The 19,906-nt window shown below is 38.5% G+C and overlaps 1 protein-coding gene across 10 annotated transcripts in view; it reads right to left on the bottom strand.

Annotated features, from left to right (window-relative positions):
* LOC129780636 (growth hormone-regulated TBC protein 1-A) overlaps window positions 1–19,906 on the bottom strand; it is a 198,083-nt gene that overhangs the window by 165,451 nt on the left and 12,726 nt on the right. For 8 of the 10 annotated variants that reach the window (XR_008743980.1, XR_008743978.1, XR_008743981.1 and 5 more), the window contains exons 2-4: window positions 10,678–10,973; window positions 10,463–10,609; window positions 10,209–10,391 (exon numbers count right to left, since the gene is read on the bottom strand). Coding sequence is in view for 4 of the 10 variants with exons in the window: in XM_055789127.1 (XP_055645102.1) it covers window positions 10,209–10,391; window positions 10,463–10,609; window positions 10,678–10,973 (626 nt within the window). In the remaining 6 variants the exon portion in view is untranslated. Of the gene's footprint in view, window positions 1–2,141; window positions 2,990–10,208; window positions 10,392–10,462; window positions 10,610–10,677; window positions 10,974–19,906 lie in introns of those variants that run through there. The other 2 variants (XM_055789125.1, XM_055789124.1) reach the window with 2 other exon arrangements.

The raw sequence follows: 19,906 nt of genomic DNA, 5'->3' as shown, positions 1-19,906 counted from the left end.
AAATACACGTATGCCAAATTCTGTATCTTCTCAGAAAATTTCACATTATGCAGAGTCAAACATGCCCTTTCGAACGTTTGCCCCAGAAATTGCCCCATTTTTGGGAAGAATATCAGTAACTTAGGATCAAAATATTAACAAGTTCTGCATCGCAAAATGGTTATCTTAGTATGTTCTAAAAGTAGTCCAAAGACAGTTTTCATGTAGAGTTAGAGGTAGAGCAAAAACATTGTTTTCATGAAGACCCTAATGCAACATAGAAAAAAGCGCTCAATCGGTTATATCGAATAATAGAAAAAAAAATTGTTAAATAAAGTTGATTAAAATAATTGGAGCTACACTATGGTCGAACTATTTTTACCTTTATAAGAGAGTTATATTTTTGTTTTTGTCCAGATAATAACTGTCGTGCTCTAGATGTACATTTCCACCTAAATTCGTTCCCCGGAACATTGTGCAGAAACTTAACCTTTTTTTTTCATAGAGACCACAAAAACGTGTTAGTCATGGTGTCGCGAGCCCCAAAAACATTTGAAAAATATAGGGGGTTGTCCATAAGTAACTCTGAAAAGGTCAGATTGTTTACGTGGTTTAGTAGAATAAGTTGAAAACCTTTGAATTTATTGATGATTCATTCTTGTCATCGCGAGAACAATGTACAAGTTGCCCACATGTTGCAATTTGTTTCCCTGTGTCAATATACGCATTGCACTAAGTATCCATCGCGAACGCTATCGCAGCGTTCACTTTCGCAGTTGACACCCACTCAATCGCAGGTGATTATAGGTTGTTTCATCAGCACCATGATTCCAGGTTTCTTAACCACTTCACCCATTCAAACAACAACAATATCTGCGTGGGATGTAAAAATACAGGAGCACTCTCCACCAGACGGCCTGCAAATCGAAACGGTGCCTCCACCGAACAAGAATGCTCCACGGTGTGCAATATCTATACTCCATCCTTCCATTTTTCCGTTGTATCGAGCAAACCCACTGTGTGTAACATCAGCATTTGGAAAGACTGATCACTATCTGGAGCGAGACTGTGATTTAAATGATGATATTTTAAATTATGGAGGCTTTAAACTGTCTCAGTTTATTGGCCTTCAACCTTGAAAAAGACCAATTTGGGAAAAAAAACTTATCTCGTGGCCATTTGGAAAGCTCTGCTGCAGCTGCCGTCAGGTCGCTAGCTGGATGATTGATTAATCGTGTATGCTGTGATTTCAAATCGCGAATGGCTTATTTAAAGGGTGGAGCGATCAAAATTTGGTCAACTTAAGTTTGACGACGTATTTCTTTAGAGTATACGTTTAAAAAACTTGAATACCGCTCATTTGTAGAAGTGTGCGTGTACAATGATTACTCATTTTTTATTTGAAAGTTTGCTCTTCAGTTTTCAAGCAAGGGAAGCAACGCTTGAAATTTTCTATCCAAGCGTCTCTTACGCGAACTTGTCAAAATTGTTAAATGTGGCCCATTCAACGGTAACGGTATTGAATTAAAGAGACTTTAAACTCAGAGAGTTCATTCGTCTCGCCCATTCAACGATAACGAACGTGATTAAGAATTTTAAAACTCCAAATCACGACGACAGGACGAACACGACGTTCAAGCAACGATCCCGGAGGATTCATAAAGATTGTCATTAAGGACGATTAATCACGCACGTTAAATCAGACTTCAAATAGCTAGCGTGACCATTGCTCCACACAGCGACAGGAAGAGGAACATCTTCAAGATCATGAAACTATTCAATTTCCCCTAAAAATATCTGATTCGACATCTGCGGCTGTAATATTTTCATCGCCACCGGGACCATAGAATGCCTGAAGAATCGTCTGCTGCCTTTCCTCAATGAACACGAAAAATCCTTTCAATTTTTGTTGGATTTGCTTCCCGCCAATAAGGAAACAATGCGATGGAATGATATGCTGAGAATAACGTGATGGTGATGCTCAAAGATCAAAATTCCCCCAACATTCAACAACAAGTAGGGCCTGTACCTGTGCCTGTGTTTACAAAAAATGCTCAGTATGTTTTAGGTGGTTAAGAACAGCCAGGTGTCTTAGGTATCTACCCAAACTTAAGCTAAATGCATGTGGATATGTTTTAGATTCAGAACATACGAAGGAACGGTAAACTCTGTGTAGTATATATTCTTACGCTACCTAATTTTAATTGCATTTGTTGCTAATTTTAACAGTGTTAGATAATTTCGTCGTAATGTATGCGAAAACGTCAAAAACAAATTCATTTGATGCAACACAATCACAAGCCATTAAGTCTCCTATTAATCATACGTATACGTATAAATGTGTATGCATTGTTTTTTCTGTCTCTAAGTTAAGTAAAGCAGCTTCTGCAATGGCAACAATGCAAGCTAGCTTTGTTGAAACCCTATTTCATACTACCGATATTAAAATAAGCGTTTCATTTGTTTTCATTTGTTTGTCATAATTGACGAGGCTTCGCTAGTTTATCTCTAGCGGTTTCCCCCCATATATGTCGAAGTTAATTGTTATATAGAACAGGAGAATACCCTAGAAACAAACCAGAATACTTAGGAAAACAGATGCCCACTTACACGAGGTTCAGTCTATATCTCTTAACGATATAGTCCTCCAGCCCCTAGGAATCTTTCAGTTTGCTAGTCTTCCTCTGTTCGTAAATCTGCTTGCGTAGTGCGTCGATTTGTGCCCGCTTCAGCGTTCCAGGAATCTTGAAGACGCTCTTCATAAATCGGTGGCAGTCCATTAGGGTGGTGTTGCTCTCTAGCGTCCGGAAGAGACCGATCAACGCTGAGATATCGTCCGTCGCGAGGATTTCCCGCCGCAGCCCCACGACGATGCTTATTCCGACTCGCAGCAGGACCTTGTTGCCCTCAAGGAACACGCAGTCCCATATCCGGAGGGCAGTCTCTGTGGGGACCACTTCCGCGTATACACAGATGAACCACTTGGTGGCTATCACAGCCCATGGCAGCCCTGCAATGGAAAACGACAACAAGATGTATAATGTTAATATTTGCTCTAGCAAAAACAAAAACCGTTTCATATCGTGTACTGAAACACAAAACCAGCAGTTTTTATAGTTTATTATTTATTTCGCTGTATTTTCTTAAAGCGAAAATATTGAAAATAATGTTAACTCATTAAGGGGGGACCCTACTCTGGAAGGTCGAAAAATAACGGAATTTCGTGAATATTTTTCGGATGTGGGGATAAAAATTGGGTGTTGGAACATTTTGGTGATTGGTTATATTTGAAGATGTTCTTTTTTAGTTTTTTGGTCAATATAGAACAAATCCACGCCAAATCAGCCAGCCGTTGACCCGACCCTCCTCGAATTTTTAATTTTTGTGCATATGGTGGCCGTCACCCAAAATCACAATTTTTATTACGACCGATTTTTCATAAAGGCGTATGTAGAAAAAATTATCTTAATCTTTAAATCGTAACTCGAAACAAGATGAAGAAATCGTAACTCGAAACAAGATGTCTGATTAAAATATTACGTACAACAAAATTGTTGGTAAATCATTGAACTATTTAGAAAAAAAACAATATTTTAAATACACTGCTAAAAAGTATTACTGAAAAATTTAATTTAATGTGAAAAACTTTTATATCCATAAAGACCCACCATTCGATATTTTTCTATCTATTTTTATTAGAAAACTCATTCAATTAAACAAATTTTGACATATTAGGCTGTCAAAAAAGTCCTGCGGTATTTCCGCGAGGTGTCGTTGTAAGCGCGTAGTTCTAGTTGTATTCATTGTATCGAGTCATACTATAGCTTGTTGGAAAGGTATTTTTGCGCGCTATAATATAGACAGTGTTTTGTTTGGTTAAGTCGTTCGTGAGTTATAGTGTCGCAAATATGGAGCAAAATAAAGAGAAAATCCGACATATTTTACAGTACTACTATGACAAAGGCAAAAATGCATCTCAAGCTGCCAATAAAATTTGTGCAGTTTATGGACCCGATACAGTTTCCATTTCCACCGCACAACGATGGTTTCAACGTTTTCGTTCTGGTGTAGAGGTCGTCGAAGATGCGCCACGCTCCGGAAGGCCTGTCGTCGAAAATTGCGACAAAATCGCTGAATTAGCCGAGAAAGACCGGCATAGTAGCAGCCGTAGCATCGGCCAAGAGCTGGGGATAAGTCATCAAACCGTTATTAACCATTTGAAGAAGCTTGGATTCACAAAGAAGCTCGATGTATGGGTGCCACACACGTTGACGCAAAAAACATCTTTTTGACCGTATCGACGCATGTGAATCGCTGCTGAATCGCAACAAAATCGACCCGTTTCTGAAGCGGATGGTGACTGGCGATGAAAAATGGGTCACTTACGACAACGTGAAGCGCAAACGGTTGGGTCGACGCCCGCTGAAGCGGCTCAGACGGTGGCCAAGCCCTCATTAACGGCCAGGAAGGTTCTGCTGTGTGTTTGGTGGGATTGTCAAGGAATAATCTATTATGAGCTGCTTCCCTATGGCCAAACGCTCAATTCGGACCTGTACTGCCAACAACTGGACCGCTTGAAGGTAGAACTCATGAAGAAGAGGCCATCTTTGATAAACAGAGGCCGCATTGTCTTCCATCAGGACAACGCCAGGCCACACACTTCTTTGGTGACGCGCCAGAAGCTCCGGAAGCTCGGATGGGAGGTTCTTTTGCATCCGCCGTATAGTCCGGACCTTGCACCAAGTGACTACCACCTGTTTTTGTCCATGGCGAACGAGGTAGGTAGTCAGAAGTTAGCCACAAAAGAGGCCTGTGAAAATTGGCTATCCGAGTTTTTTGCCAATAAGGAAGCGAGCTTCTATAACAGGGGTATTATGAAGTTGGAATCTCGTTGGGAACAAGTCATCGAACAAAACGGCGCATATTTGACTTAAAACAGATGATTGTAACTAATTTTATGAACAAATGAAAATTCAAAAAAAATACCGCAGGACTTTTTTGACAGCCTAATATAATGATGCGGTGTCGTACTCTTTAAAATAAAGATATATATATTTTTAAATATTGAAATTTCAATACTATGAGAAATTGTAACAATTTAATATATGATGTATAAATAAAATATGAAAAATGGAATCTATATGTGATTCTACATAAAAAAAACTATGGGTAAATTATAACTAAGAAATAACCGCAAGATTGATTAACATGTAAATTGAATGCATATTGTTCACTCGATTTTATCGACGTTATCGCAGCAAATTGTTATCAACATTCCGCCAAACGGTATACGTAGAAGTTCAGTGAGCTGAAGACTCCTTGGTTATGTCATCTGTGTTGGGGAAACTTATTCCGGTCTGCAAAAATGCATGCGAATAAAAAGGAACGCCCCTTGCATCTATTTTGCAACGCCGATTTTCCCAGACTCATTAGTTTTAGAGTTGGGTAAGGGCACACATTCCTAGTAAATGGCGAGAAATCCGGGTTATATCTATTCCCAAGGCTGGCAAACGTGACAGGACGACTCCCAAAGCGTATAGACCAATTTGTCTAACATCCGTCATCTTAAAAATGATGGGAAAGATCATTGATCTCCATATCAAATCATCATATTTAAACAGGAGACCATTGAACAAATTTCAATTTGCCTACCAAATAAATAAATTAACTGAAACAGCGCTTCACACGTTAATTTCAAAAATAGAGAAGTTTTTTGATGCTAAAGAAATCTCACTTACAACTTTTCTTGGTATTGAGGGAGCATTTGACAATAAATCATTCAAAAACAGTCATAATTCCATTTACCAGAAAAAGAAAGCATAAGATTCCACCTCTTAGATTGGGAGGTGTACAATTAGAGCTTTCAAAACGAATCAAATATTTAGGTGTGCTTGACCAAAAACTAAATTGCAACGAATAACTGGAGTATGCAATATCTAAAGCCCAGACTGCGAGTCGTAGTAGTATAATATTTTCAGGAAAAATTGGGGACTAAAACCGGGAATGATTCACTGGATTTACTCGGCAGTTGTGCGACCCAGACTAACATATGCTTCGCTAGTGTGGTGGCCTAAAACTACACAAATATCAGGTCAGAAAAAGCTCAATAAACTACAACGTCTGGCATGCTTATCAATCACTGGTGCAGTGCCCAGCGCACCCTCCAGAGCCCTAGATGCTCTTTTATACCTTCTACCCTTCCACCAATATGTGCAACTTGAAGCGGAAAAAGGTGCTCTTAGGCTGAAACGTATAAAACATTTTCTAGAAAGGGATCTCACAGGGCATTTACAAATCCTGAAAGATTTTCAACCGAACACTATAGTAAGCATAAATGACTGGATGGAAACAAAGACTAACTTCAGTGTTCCCTCCAAAGTGATTGAATTCAATCGCAACTAATGGGAAGAAAGTGGTCCCAAAACTCGTCCAGGATCACTCGAGTTTTATACCGATGGATCTAAAATTGGTAAATCTACGGGAGCTGGGATTACTGGACCAGGAATCGACATGTCAATTCCAGCGGAACAGTGGCCTACAGTTCAAGCACAATCTAACAATACAAGCTATTCTAACATGTACAAATATTTGTTTGGCTAGAAAATACACGTATGCCAAATTCTGTATCTTCTCAGATAGCCAAGCAGCTCTTAATGCAGTAAAAGCACACACATGTCAATCAAAGCTCGGTATATTGACCGGGCACTGTCCAAGCAGGTATAACCTTAAAAAAATCGGAAAAGTGACAGATGATAACTGAAACTTCGGAACATGTACTGTGTCAATGCAGTACACTAATTCAGCGAAGACGGCGGATTCTTGGAAAGGGCATTCTTATGCCTAACGAGGTTCATTGAAGTCATACCTTCATGGGGGGATATGCAAAGTCCTGGTACGACTATCACTAATTCCCTGAGTGATGGATCGAACTGACACTGCATACATAGCAAACTGGAGTGCACTAAAATAGATCAACTAATGGTCGCAGTGGTACAATGCTCCTGCAGAAGAAGAGGGAAAAACACAGATTCCAGCGATCGTACATCAACCGCTGCGCAATCATAACTGGTGGATTTTTGAGCGGGCATACGTTCATATACAGATTTGTGTGATTTCAATAACCTGTTGTTTTCAAAGCAATTTTTAAGCTTTCGAAACAAGTTTTCGAGTCAATAACATTTTGTCTTTCGAATGAAGTGATTATCATACCACTCCGTTCAACCGTTCAAAACTTTGCACTCCAAGCGTCACACTCTCGTTGATTTTTCGAACCATCATAAATACAAAAACGAAGAAAAATGCTTCCCTGATTATGTATATTAAAAACCTCAACTTTCAAGAAAAGATATAATATGTCGATCATCTGAATCGACCCACTAGTTCAATAGTCTTGATTTTTGAAAAAAGAGGAAAAATTGATTTTTCGGACCACCCTAAAATGGAAAAAAAACACCCTAATTAAAAAATTAAAAAATACGGGTATAATATTTCGAATAATAATAAAAAAATCTAATTGACGTGACGAATGAATACAAGTCTGCCTCTTTACTTAACATGACTTCAATCCACCACTACTACTCCCCCTGACATAAATCTCGTTGCCCGCGTACACAATCTTATTTTAACGTCCATATAAAGTGAAACGAAAACTTGTCCGATGCGAAAGGGTAGTTACACCATTAACCAGTTAACTGTGACTGACGAGTATACTCGTCAAGGAGAAGTGGCAAAATTTTGAGTATGGTCGTTGGGTATACTCGACATATGTATAAATCAGTGACAATTAACTATTTAAAATGCAAATTGCAAATTTCAAGATGTTTAGAATCTTTTGAGACTATGCCGTAATAAAACAAACAAATAGAAAATATAAACAGTTTAAGATGGTGTCATGCGTCCCCGTATGCACTGGTTGAAAAAGTTTACCAGTCCAAAGTCCCATTATGTCTAATAACCTGTTTCGCTGAATATCACTCCACAGCAAGAATTTGAATTCATTGCATTTTTAGTTTAATACTAGCTGATCCGGCAAACTTCGTCTCGCCAAAAAATTATTTTTTGTTATCAATACCTCCAAACATTCACGTTTTCTTACAAAGCGTACGTTTATGGGTCCAATAGAGGCGAATGAACTGCAAAGTTTAAAGCCTCTTAAAAACAAAGAACCTCAATATTATGGGTCCAATCGCATAACTGTTCGTTGATTGATCTTCTGATCGACCCTTTGAAATTACCTTATACTATAAAATTGCTAGTACTTCTACCAAAACTCGACCATGTACATTTTGTTTATTGGCCCAAAAAAAATGACCTGAGCAATGTTTCAGCTCAATCGGACATGCTTTGGGGGTGCCTCAAAACGCTCAAAGTTTTGATTCTTTGCTTCTCGAGAATCTTCCAAGGGGGGATTGAAGCAAATTTGGAAAATCGATTTTTTTCTGGATACCAAATGATTCAAAAATGCATGAACGTCGAGATCTGGTGTCATCTCGAAAAAAAATTTTTGGTCGAAATTGGGAATTAGCCTGAGTGACCAAAAAATCAAAAATTTGAGTGCTTTGAGGCACCCCTAAATATTGCCCGATTGAGCTGAAAGGTAATTTTCTGGGCCAATAAACAAAATGTACATGACCGGTTCTTTGGATACGATAATATTGTTTTCCCATATTTTCATTGCTACTCAGAAGGTCGATTTTCAGCCAAATTTTTTTTCCAGATGATACCAGATCTCGACGTTTTATGCATTTTTAAGCCATTTGGCATCGAAAAAAAATCGAAATTCGATTTTCCAAATTTCCTTTACTCCTTGGAAAATTTTCGAGGATCAAAAAACCAAAACTTTGAGCGTTTTGAGGCACCTCTAAATCATGTCAGATTGAGCTGAAACTTTGCACAGGTCATTTTTTGGGCCAATAAATAAATTGTACATGGTCGGTTTTTGGAATTCGATGATGAAATTTTTTCCATATATCCATTGCAACCTTAATATAGATGTATGTAATGTATGCTCATGTTAACCAAAGAAGTAAATGTTAGTAAATAAAAATTTTCAATTTGATAAAATAAACCCATCTTTTTCATCCAATATCTTACAAGCGCAACTTACTCTGTGATTGACCAATTCCTCGTTATGGCTCGATTCTGGCGACACAAAACTGTGCGCACTTTTTAATGGAGACGAAACAGTTAACTAGTTAATGGATGAATCCATTGCTTACCAACCGTGAACTCAAACCAACGACTAAGACAGTTACCAGGTATGTTATAAAGGTCCATGCGTTAATATTAGTAAATAGCGTGCAAAATAACGTGCAATTTATGAGAATTGTGAAAAAACCGATTTATATCAACAAATTCACAAATTTGTCAGAGTTTCTGATCACAACACTGTACGCTATTTTATATGTGTGAGTAATTTTCGTTTGCGTATACGTGCAAAAAAAGCAATTCAGATGCAACACATCGATACAATTAAATTTCTTAAGTTCAAAAAATCTCCACCGCCACTTCTTCTTAAATGGCTCTAACGTTCCCAGAGGAACTGCGCCGTCTTAACGTAGGTATTCCCCCGACCAGAACGGGAATCGAACCCGAACCCCCGGCATGATAATGTGACGTTAACCACTCTGCCACGGGAGCACACATCCACCATTCACTTCTATTTGTCACGGTGCCTATGGCGATTTGACCTGAGAGATTTGACTGCTGGCTCATTATTACGTGTGTTTAGTTGGAGTCTTCGTTAGACAGACAGAATTTTTTTGTCAGTAGTGTGTGTCAATACAACCAGTTAACCAATTAATTTCAAACGAGTACCATAGATTGAAATAAACATCAAAATCTCATCATTGTTCCGGTATCATAAAACGTCGAGGACGAATGAGTCTGAGGTAAAGTTATCTTAGAAATAAAAACAAAAAATTTGCATTAATTTGTTAAACAAACTCCAACCATACTAACACATTTTCAACATTTGTTTTATTGAAAATATAAATGTAATTTAGAAATTCTCTGTCAAATGTCCGCCATTGCTGATCAAAAACAATGTCAACTTACGAAATATGATATACAGAAAATATAGCTATTTTATTACGACCAAAATAGTCACTTTTTAGTTAGCACGTTGTCACTCAAAAATCAATGTACGGATAAGCGATAAAAAAGCATTTTAAATTACAAACTCATTGACCACCCTGCAGCAGACGGACGGAAGTAAAGAAAACACTCACCTAGATCGGCAATATGCCTATGCACGTCAGGTACTCGTATTCTAATCAATTCGCTAAGCACATCGATATCGGTAATTAAGTTAACCATCTTTTTCGTGTGGTACATCGGAACAATGTTCTCCACCAGCACTTTCAGCAGCCAGAACGTTGACTCCTCGTTTTTCGTTACAATCAGTATCAGACCTACAGAGAGCGGAGAGCAGTAAATAAAAACCGCGCAGTCAACAATACGCAATAAGTTGAATCGCACCCACCGGCAATGTAGTTGAGCCCCTGGCAATAGCCGACGGACTTGTTGTGATGTGCATACGTTATCAGCACGTTGTACAGCCCCAGCTTGTACTCATCGAAATGAATGTTGTCCGGGAAGGTACGTGGGAGATCAATTTTTATTTGATCCGCTGAAACAAAACAAAATACAATTATATAGGATTTTTCCCAATGTGTTTCTGCTGCTATTGATACTCACCTATTTCTTGGTCATACTCGTATCGCAATAGAGTCTGGTAAAGAGTGGGGTCCTTCTGCTGCATCCAAGCTGCTCCAGAAGATTTCATCCACACTTCCTCCCGCATAGGTCCCGGAATGCCTTTACGAACGAAGCGTTTCAGCTTACGGGGATCACCGAGAATATTGCCGGTTTTCAGGAATTTGGTCCACTTGATGCTGCGAGTCGTTAACACGGTATAGTAGCTGGACATAATATTCTCGTACGACTGGTAGTCGAAGTCCGGTTCCCGCTTGAACCCATACTCGTCAACGTCACTGTGAATCAAATTATTTCATGGATTAAAAAAATATATTAAAAATCGCAGACTAGACATTAATTTTTTTTATTTTTACACTAGCTGATCCGGCGAACTTCGTCCCGCCCAACATTATTTTTTTGATATGAATTCTTTCTTTCAGAAAACTTTCACGTTTTCTTACTAAGCGAACGTTTGTGGGTTCAATCGCAGAACTCTCCATTTGATCTTCTAATTAGCAAAACTCTACCTCAGTACCCCAAACTTGTTCGACAGAAAGTTTGCTGGAGACATCTCCGCAGTGGCCTTATAGAATTTCAGGCCAGGAAGCTCTACTAATGTAGATCATTTAAATCGATAACATTGTTCAAAAGTTATGAATTTTTGCAAAAAGTCATTTTTGGGAAAAAGTGGAAAAAATCGATTTTCGAGAACGAGAATCGAGAACAATACATGATCGTGATAAGCGCAGCTGTCATCCTTAGTGGAGAAAGTTTTGCTACTGGCAAGCGAAACCAAATCACACACAAAATTCTAGAACGACATTTACTTTCTTGGTGACTAAATAAACGAAATCTCTATCTCTATATCCATAACCTCCAAAAGAATAACACTGCTTCATTATGATCAAGATTAGATTACAACCCTAGTTGAATGCAGTTTTGCGACCGGCACACGAGCCCAAATAAATTAATAACTTAATATAACTTATTGAACGACTTGGTATTCCCCAAAAATTTTTTTGGTGCACAACCTTGACAACTGCTTTACTATGGCGTCAGTTCAATGTATTGATGACAGAAAACAAACAATGTTAACTGCTTGGAAAAAGGCTGAATATTTTCCTCAGCAGAGATTCATTACTAATACCCTAGCGTAAATATTTCCCTCCCGCTATCTCCCCTCCTTGTTTATATGTATCATTAAAACCGCATAAGTTGCAACAGTAACTAATCGTCAATCATAGCATAAGATAATAAGCGATCGTTGCATCGCGACAGGATCAATGCACACGGGAGCATATACAAATGGGGTTTTAGCAAAGATGTACTATTCTTGCGTACGGGTTATGAAGCACGCACGTACGCACACAAATATCCATATACCGATGGCTTGAAGCAACTAAAAATACACACACTTATCCCCGCTTTACGCTCTTCTCAACAGAAGCCCTTCCTCATTAATATTTCCGGTCTCGATTAGCTTAGCCTTCATCCTTGTAGAGATGGGCAAATCAGCTCATCATGGTGAGCGGCTCAGAGCCGTTCAGCTCATACAAGTGAGCTGCTCATTTGGAACAGCTCTTCAGCGCAGTTGAATTTTGCAGTTGTCCACACAATTGCATATGAAACGTAATCACCATGGGACATTGCATAGTGTGCATTTTTTTAATAGACGAAAAGCAAAAAATAAACGAATTTAATTCGTAATTGTACAAAAACTAAAACTGATATGAATTCTAATAATATACAGTCAACTCTCCCTAACTCGATATCCAAAGGGACCATCGAGTTAGGGAGGTATCGAGATACAGAACATTTTTTCCTAATTTTTTTTATGTCTTAAATTGTCATATATTAGGGTAAGTGTCCCAATTATGGTATGAATTTGAATTTTTGATTCATTCCCTTAAAGTGAAAAAACACCTTTCTCATATAAAAAAAAATATTTTTTCCAGAATCTTTCAGGAGGTGATAGACGGTTATATTTCACGAAAAAAATCCTTCTACGCATATGTTAGAATTTCAACGATGACAGACTTATAGAACTTTTTCTTTGTTTCGGATTCTGTTGGCTCAAACTGACTCTACATTGAAAAGTATGCTACGTAATTCGATTTTGTTCGTTTCATTTGAAAGATGAGAAAATTTAGTACAGGATATAGTAGTGGAACATCTAAATTAGTGGATTAAAATAACATCTTTGAAGTGGAAAATTTAAGTTTTTTTTTATTTGTAATTATTAATTTTATCCTAAAAATTCATACTAAACTTGATTGTTTCTATCAATTAAATTAAGCTCTCTAACCTCTCTACAATTTGTTCTTTGACGCCCAACTTCTATCTCTCTTAATTTCGCTGCAATATCGATATAAACAATTCCTGATGAAGATTCAATCAAAATCTTCAAAAATCGCGATTTTTAATCCACTGTACTTATAAAAGCCACTTAAATTTCACCTTAATGCTGAAAGGTTAATTTTTTTTCTTGAAATTATTCATATTTGAATTATAAAAAAAAAACTTTTTTTTTCAAACTGTATACAATCGAGTCCTAAATTTTACATAATCGAATCATATATAATCGAGTTTGTATATAATCGAGTCCGACTTGCACGAGGCACTAGGTTAACAAAGAAAATATTGATTAAGTATGTTACTCAAACTGAATTGTAACGAGCACGCAGGAACTGTTCAATCACAAAGAAATGTTCGAATAGTTTCACAGGAACATTTTCAGTTGATTTCAATATTCCGGACATATTTTTCAGGTTTGATTTAACGTTCGAATTAACATCTCAATAGAACTACTATCTTCAGCGTTTTTCTCAGGTTTTTCAACACTTTCTAGTATATCGGTATCTGGCATCAGATCACAGCAAATCAAGTTTTGGTCCTTTTTGCACTAATTATTAAAAGACATTGAGCAATCGAACGGTATTGTACCGTCGACATCGCTCACGACACATTAATTATGCCAGCGGAATATCACTCCCGTCCATGTTGGTTGTGCTTTAAAGTTAGGATTTCCCAGTTTCTGGACAAATTCTCAAGCCATATCCCGAAGAATAGAAGATGGGTAAATTATTTTGTTTAGCTTGACAAGACAAAAATTCATTGACCACTCCAGCGGTTCTCTCGATTCTGACCAACCTTATATGCTTTTGGTCTAGATACAAATTTCCATTCCGATTCCATTTTTACTTTAGTTTGAGAAGTGTTGATACCGCACTTTGTGCAATACTGAAATTATTTGCAGCTTCAGACCCCTTCCGTCCATATTTTTCGACCTGCTCGATGATGCTCAAACCTTGCGCAATGGTTAGCGTTTTGATTGTTCGCTTGAAAGGTTTCTCGTGGTTTTCCATACTTGAAAAGAAATTGTTTGATGACACGAACACTCCGTCTTCACTTTCAAGGGCAATTGAAATCTGAGGTGATAACGCACAAAAACATGTACGCGAAAATCAATCGAGTTAGGGAGGTGAAAATCCATGGAAAAATAAATCAAAACACATCGAGTAAGAGAGGCATCGAGTTAGGGAGGTATCGTGTTATGGAGAGAAGAATGCTTGTAAAATCGAAGGTGCCATGAAATCCATCGAGTTAGGGAAAATATCGTGATACAGAACATCGAGTTAGGGAGAGTTGACTGTAATATACAACAAATACTGAATGCTGAAATCCAACATAGAAGATGCTTAGGATATGCTGAACTTAAACAACAGAAAAACCAGCAGTAGCCAAATAGAATGCCTCCAGGAATATTGGCCGAGACAACGTTTTTTGAAAAAAAACCATCGAGATTTTTTTTTGCATCCGAGGATATAAAAATAAATCCACTAATAGGTGCAACGAGAAATAATTATTCGCGATCACAAAGGTAACAAAAGGACCAGTATCAATCATCAACATTTATGCCGGGTGGTTTTCTAAATTGTTTTGATTCAGCACGCGGAAATAAATGTATGTGTTTCCACAGTAATGTTTAAATAACAATGTAATATATTAAATTTATTTACAAGCATATAATAATGTGTATTATTTTGTTTGGCCATATAAGAAAAAATTAATGAAGTAACGAACGATTGAATATCTTCAAAACAAAAACCTTTTTTTCTATCTGGCATCTCTGCTAAAGCTAAAGTACGAAGAGGGATACACGAAAACAAACTGACGTCATGCCATGAAGCGCGGGAGACGAAAAATCCTTTCGCGTCTCGCAATTCACACTCTCTGCAGCTTTTGCGCTCCACAGCTATGCAGCTCAACAGCTCAACAGCTCAACAGCTCAACAGCTCAACAGCTCAACAGCTCAACAGCTCTTCAGCTCAACAGTTCAACAGCTCAACAGCTCATCAGCTCAGCAGCTCATCAGCTCAACAGCTCGATAGCTCATCAGCTCAACAGCTCATCAGCTCAACAGCTCATCAGCTCAACAGCTCATCACCTCAGCAGCTCATCAGCTCAACAGCTCATCAGCTTCATCTCCGTAATGAGCTGATGAGCTGCGTTTTTTTTATTGCGAACCGATCCGAATCCGCTCACTATGATGAAGCGATTCGAATGAACAGCTCATGAGCGGATGGCACATCTCTACATCCTTGGTGGAGATAGTTTTGCTACTGTCATGCGAAACCAAATGACACACAAAATTCCAGAACAATTATTTTCTTGGTGAGCCGATGATATCCTAGTTTACTGATTCCCCACTTAATTATGTAGTTCTCAACCTTAATGGAATGGCGTCAGTTTGATGTAATGATTGCAATGTCGGAGACATCCGCGAATGAGAAATTTGGTCGCATCCACAGCTCAATCCGATACGAAGACATGTGATGACACAAAACAAGAAATAACAAGCGATGTAGAGGCGAATGAACTGCAAAGTTTAAAGCCTCTTAAAAACAAAGAAAGAAAGAAACAAGCGATATTCATTGCTTTGAACACAGAACGATACTGAAAGTTTGCCTTCCTTCCTTGCTTGAGACTTTATACTTCTTCAGTTCATTCGTCACTTACCTTCAGAAAGGCCCTTGGAAAACTTAACATTATTTATCATATAACTCCTTCACCCCCATTGTCTTGAGAAAGGCATTCGATCCCTCGCCGTCCAGCTCGCCCAGCAACGATGTTGGTCAGTCGATTTCTTCACGAAGAATGGAAGTTTGCCTCAGCGAGATCGACTGTTTATATTCTAGGCAAATATTCCCCTTCGTTCTTCTTCTTCTCCTTCGTTCACGGAGACTTTACATATTACGATTTCCGCTTCGTTGCTCGTCGATAAGTTTTTCGTTATTGACAGCTTTGTTCGGGAAGGCACAAAAATGAACAGAACAAATGTATGAGGAAATGGGAATGCTTCCAATTTTCATCAATTTAAACCATATACAGACTATGGGATTGTAATGTATAGCATATCAAACAAACCTTAGGGGATTTCCGATTCGTTTGGTGTATAAATCGTCAAAATCCGTTCGTGGCAAAAATTGATTGGAGAACACAAGAAAAATCTCACAGCTGGATGCGTAGTGCTGTCTGAAAATCGGTACCTTGTTGGTGGTATCGGTTCTGAAGCAACGGTGTGTCGTGTAACGAAATCCAATGAATATTTTGAAATTTCAGGACAATGCCTCAAGCGTTACATAAGGGTTATTGAAAATTCGAAAATTGCGAAAATGGTGGCCATTTTTGTTAGAAATGAGTTATTTTTATAGCTAACAGAACTGGCTGGTCCAGGTAATGCTACATCAAATATATGTCCTGCCGAAGCATCTGTGGATACTGCACCTCTCCTAAGTTGTATCAAACCATTACAGGTGAGGTTGGAATCCGTCTCCGATAATGGTTCCTCTAAAGCAGCAGGAGCAGCATCAATTCCCGAGCAGGATAGTAATCCACTCCGCGCAACACACTCCAGTAAGCTTGAAATCTATTACCAGAACGTGGGAGGTTTGCGTACAAAAATTGAGGATTTTTTTCTCGCAATCTGCGAATCACATTACGACATAATTGTGCTTACCGAAACTTGGCTCGACGAGAAGATATTCTCTTCTCAGCTTTTCGGTAATTCCTATAATGTGTACAGGAATGATCGTAACCATCTCAATAGCACGAAAATTCGCGGAGGAGGAGTGCTTATTGCCGTTTCAGTCTCACTAAACTGTTTTCTGGATAGAACTCAAGTTATTCATTCATTTACCCTAAAGTTGTCCGATTCAAACATAAGCATTGAGGTATTGCATCTACCACCAGATCGTAAGAATGATCAGGTCAGTATGAATGACCATATCGATTCTATCAGAGCCATTTTCTCCAATCTCAGAGTGCATGATCACGCACTCCTATTCGGGGACTATAATCAGTCGGGATTAGTATGGAACTCAACCAGTCCCGATTATCTTACTGTGAATGTTTTGGAATCGCATATTTCTTCTGCGTGTACTGTGCTGCTCGACGGTTTTAATTTGAATAATTTGAGACAAATCAACAAAATTCACAATAGATTAGGACGTTTTCTCGATCTAGTGTTGATTGGACAGTGCAAACTATCTGAAGCCGCTTACCCTCAATGACTCTAGTCATCCAGCCCTTTCAGTAGAGATTGAAGTGCTAATTCCTCCTATATTTGAAGAACTGCACTCAAACACTGTCGAACTAAACTACCGTAGAGCTAACTATGTAGCGTTGAATGAAGTTTTTCATCAAACAGATTGGACGTTTCTTGAACTATCAGCGAATGTGGACGATGCCGTCAGTCATTTTTCACAGTCGGTAAACGAAGCGGAACATGTTCCTGTTCGAAGACCTACTCCCAAACCGCCATGGGGGAATGCTCATCTACGACACCTAAAACGTATCAGATCAAGAACTCTTCGTTGGTATAGAAAAACCCGGTGTCCTTTTCGTAAGCAGGCATTCGTTTGCGCCAGCAACAGCTATCGCCTTTACAATCGGTATCTGTACAAACGATATTCTCTCCGCACACAAGACAACCTTCGAAGAAATCCTAAGCAGTTCTGGAATTTCGTGAACTCTAAACGCAAAGAAAACGGACTCCCTGCTGAAATGTTCCTAGATCATGATGTCGCTTCCTCCTCTTCTGAAAAATGCAGGCTTTTTGCCACCCACTTCAAGAGTGTATTTAACAGTTTTATCGCCTCCGCTGAACAAGCCGCAGCTGCATGTAGAAACACCACTATCAACGCATTTGAATTGAGAAATGTTGTTATCAACCAACAACAGGTTGAACGCGCCATCTCTAAAATGAAATTCTCATCAACTAGTCCGGATGGGATTCCGGCCTGCGTTTTAAAACATTGCTTGAGCTCACAGATTCGTCCTTTAACGCTACTCTTCAATATGTCGCTTCGTGAAGGTAAATTTCCTTCCAATTGGAAATTGTCGGTTATGTTCCCTGTTTATAAAAAAGGAAATAAGCAAAACATCGAAAACTATCGAGGTATTACATCGTTATGTGCATGCTCCAAAGTATTTGAGATTATCGTCAATGAAGTATTGTTTGTAAGTTGTAAAAATTACATAACAGCTGATCAACACGGCTTTTACCCCAAGCGATCTGTCTCGACAAATCTAGTGCAGTTTACATCATTCTGCTTGCGTAATCTAGATGCCGGATCACAAGTTGACGTGATATACACTGATCTCAAAGCAGCTTTCGATAGAGTCGATCATAAGATACTGCTTATAAAACTGGACAAGCTAGGAGTTTTGAATGACCTCATTAGATGGTTTAAATCATATCTCACGAATCGAAAACTATGTGTGCGAATTGGATCTGAGTCATCTGAATTTTTCACCAACATATCAGGTGTCCCGCAGGGGAGCAATCTAGGACCTCTTCTATTTTCTATTTTCATCAACGAGTTATCGAAACTACTGCCACCGGGATGTCGCCTTTTCTACGCGGATGATGTCAAAATATACCCAGCCATAAATCACATCCAAGATTGCTACACTCTACAACAATGGATCAATGAATTCGAAGAGTGGTGCACAAATAATTTATTGACTATCAGTATCCATAAATGCAACGCAATATCGTTTCATCGAAAATTGAACCCAATCATCCACAATTACAATATTTCTAACGAGCCTCTAGTGCGTGTTGATCAAATACGCGACTTGGGGATCATCCTTGACACAGGGTTGACTTTTCGCCCCCATTATGACAGCATAATTGCAAAGGCTAACCGACAACTAGGATTTATATTTAAAGTATCCAACGAATTCCGTGATCCACAATGTCTTCGGTCACTTTACTGTGTACTGGTGCGCTCCATTCTGGAATCAAATGCAATCGTGTGGTGCCCGTATCAGTTAAACTTTATAAGTAGATTCGAATCAATACAAAAAAAAATCATTAGATATGCGCTCCGTAGTCTTCCATGGCGAGACCCGTTGAATTTACCACCGTATAAAGAGCGATGTAGGCTCCTCGGGCTTGACACGTTGGAACGTAGGAGATATGTTGCCCAAGTTATGTTTGTCGCAAAAATACTTTTGGGCGATATTGACTCAGCGGAAATATTGACACAACTAAATATATATGCACCTATTAGAGCCCTTCGACAGCGAGACTTCCTGTTACTAGACGGTCGTCGTTCAGCATATGGTCAATACGACCCCATTCGATTTATGGCGACAAGATTCAACGAAGTCTATCAGATGTTCGATTTTAACTCTTCTGCTGCAGCATTCAATCGAAACCTATTAAATGGCAAACACCCAACATTGCAATACTGAAGAACCACCACGATCAGCAGCTTCACTGTATACATTTTATTATTTATGACTCTAATTCTATTATTATGATTTATGAGAATGTTTGTTTTCATGTTTTTTCTCTGTACTATGTGCTTAGTTATTGTTAATATTTTGTAGTAGGAATTATGAAAAGATATGAGGTTTTTATGCCCTTTTGTGTAAAACATCCAACAACTCAAAAGGGCTTTTCCTCATCTTATCGGTACATGTGATATCATTAAGGCAACTAGCCAGATGAGAAATAAATATATAAATAAATAAAATAAATGAAATAAATAAATATTTCATGAATATCACTGTTTAAAAGCTCATAAAAACTAAAAAAGAATGAGATTTAAAAAAACAGCTATGTAACGGTTTAGATCAGTAGATCAGTGGTGGCCAATCAACGGTCCGCTGGTCGCGTAAGTCGTGTTTTTTTTTATATTCAATCTAGGTTCAACCT

The sequence above is a fragment of the Toxorhynchites rutilus genome, chromosome 3 (assembly GCF_029784135.1).
Source record: "Toxorhynchites rutilus septentrionalis strain SRP chromosome 3, ASM2978413v1, whole genome shotgun sequence".
Taxonomy (NCBI): domain Eukaryota; kingdom Metazoa; phylum Arthropoda; class Insecta; order Diptera; family Culicidae; genus Toxorhynchites; species Toxorhynchites rutilus.
This window is presented reverse-complemented; position numbering and strand designations above follow the sequence as displayed.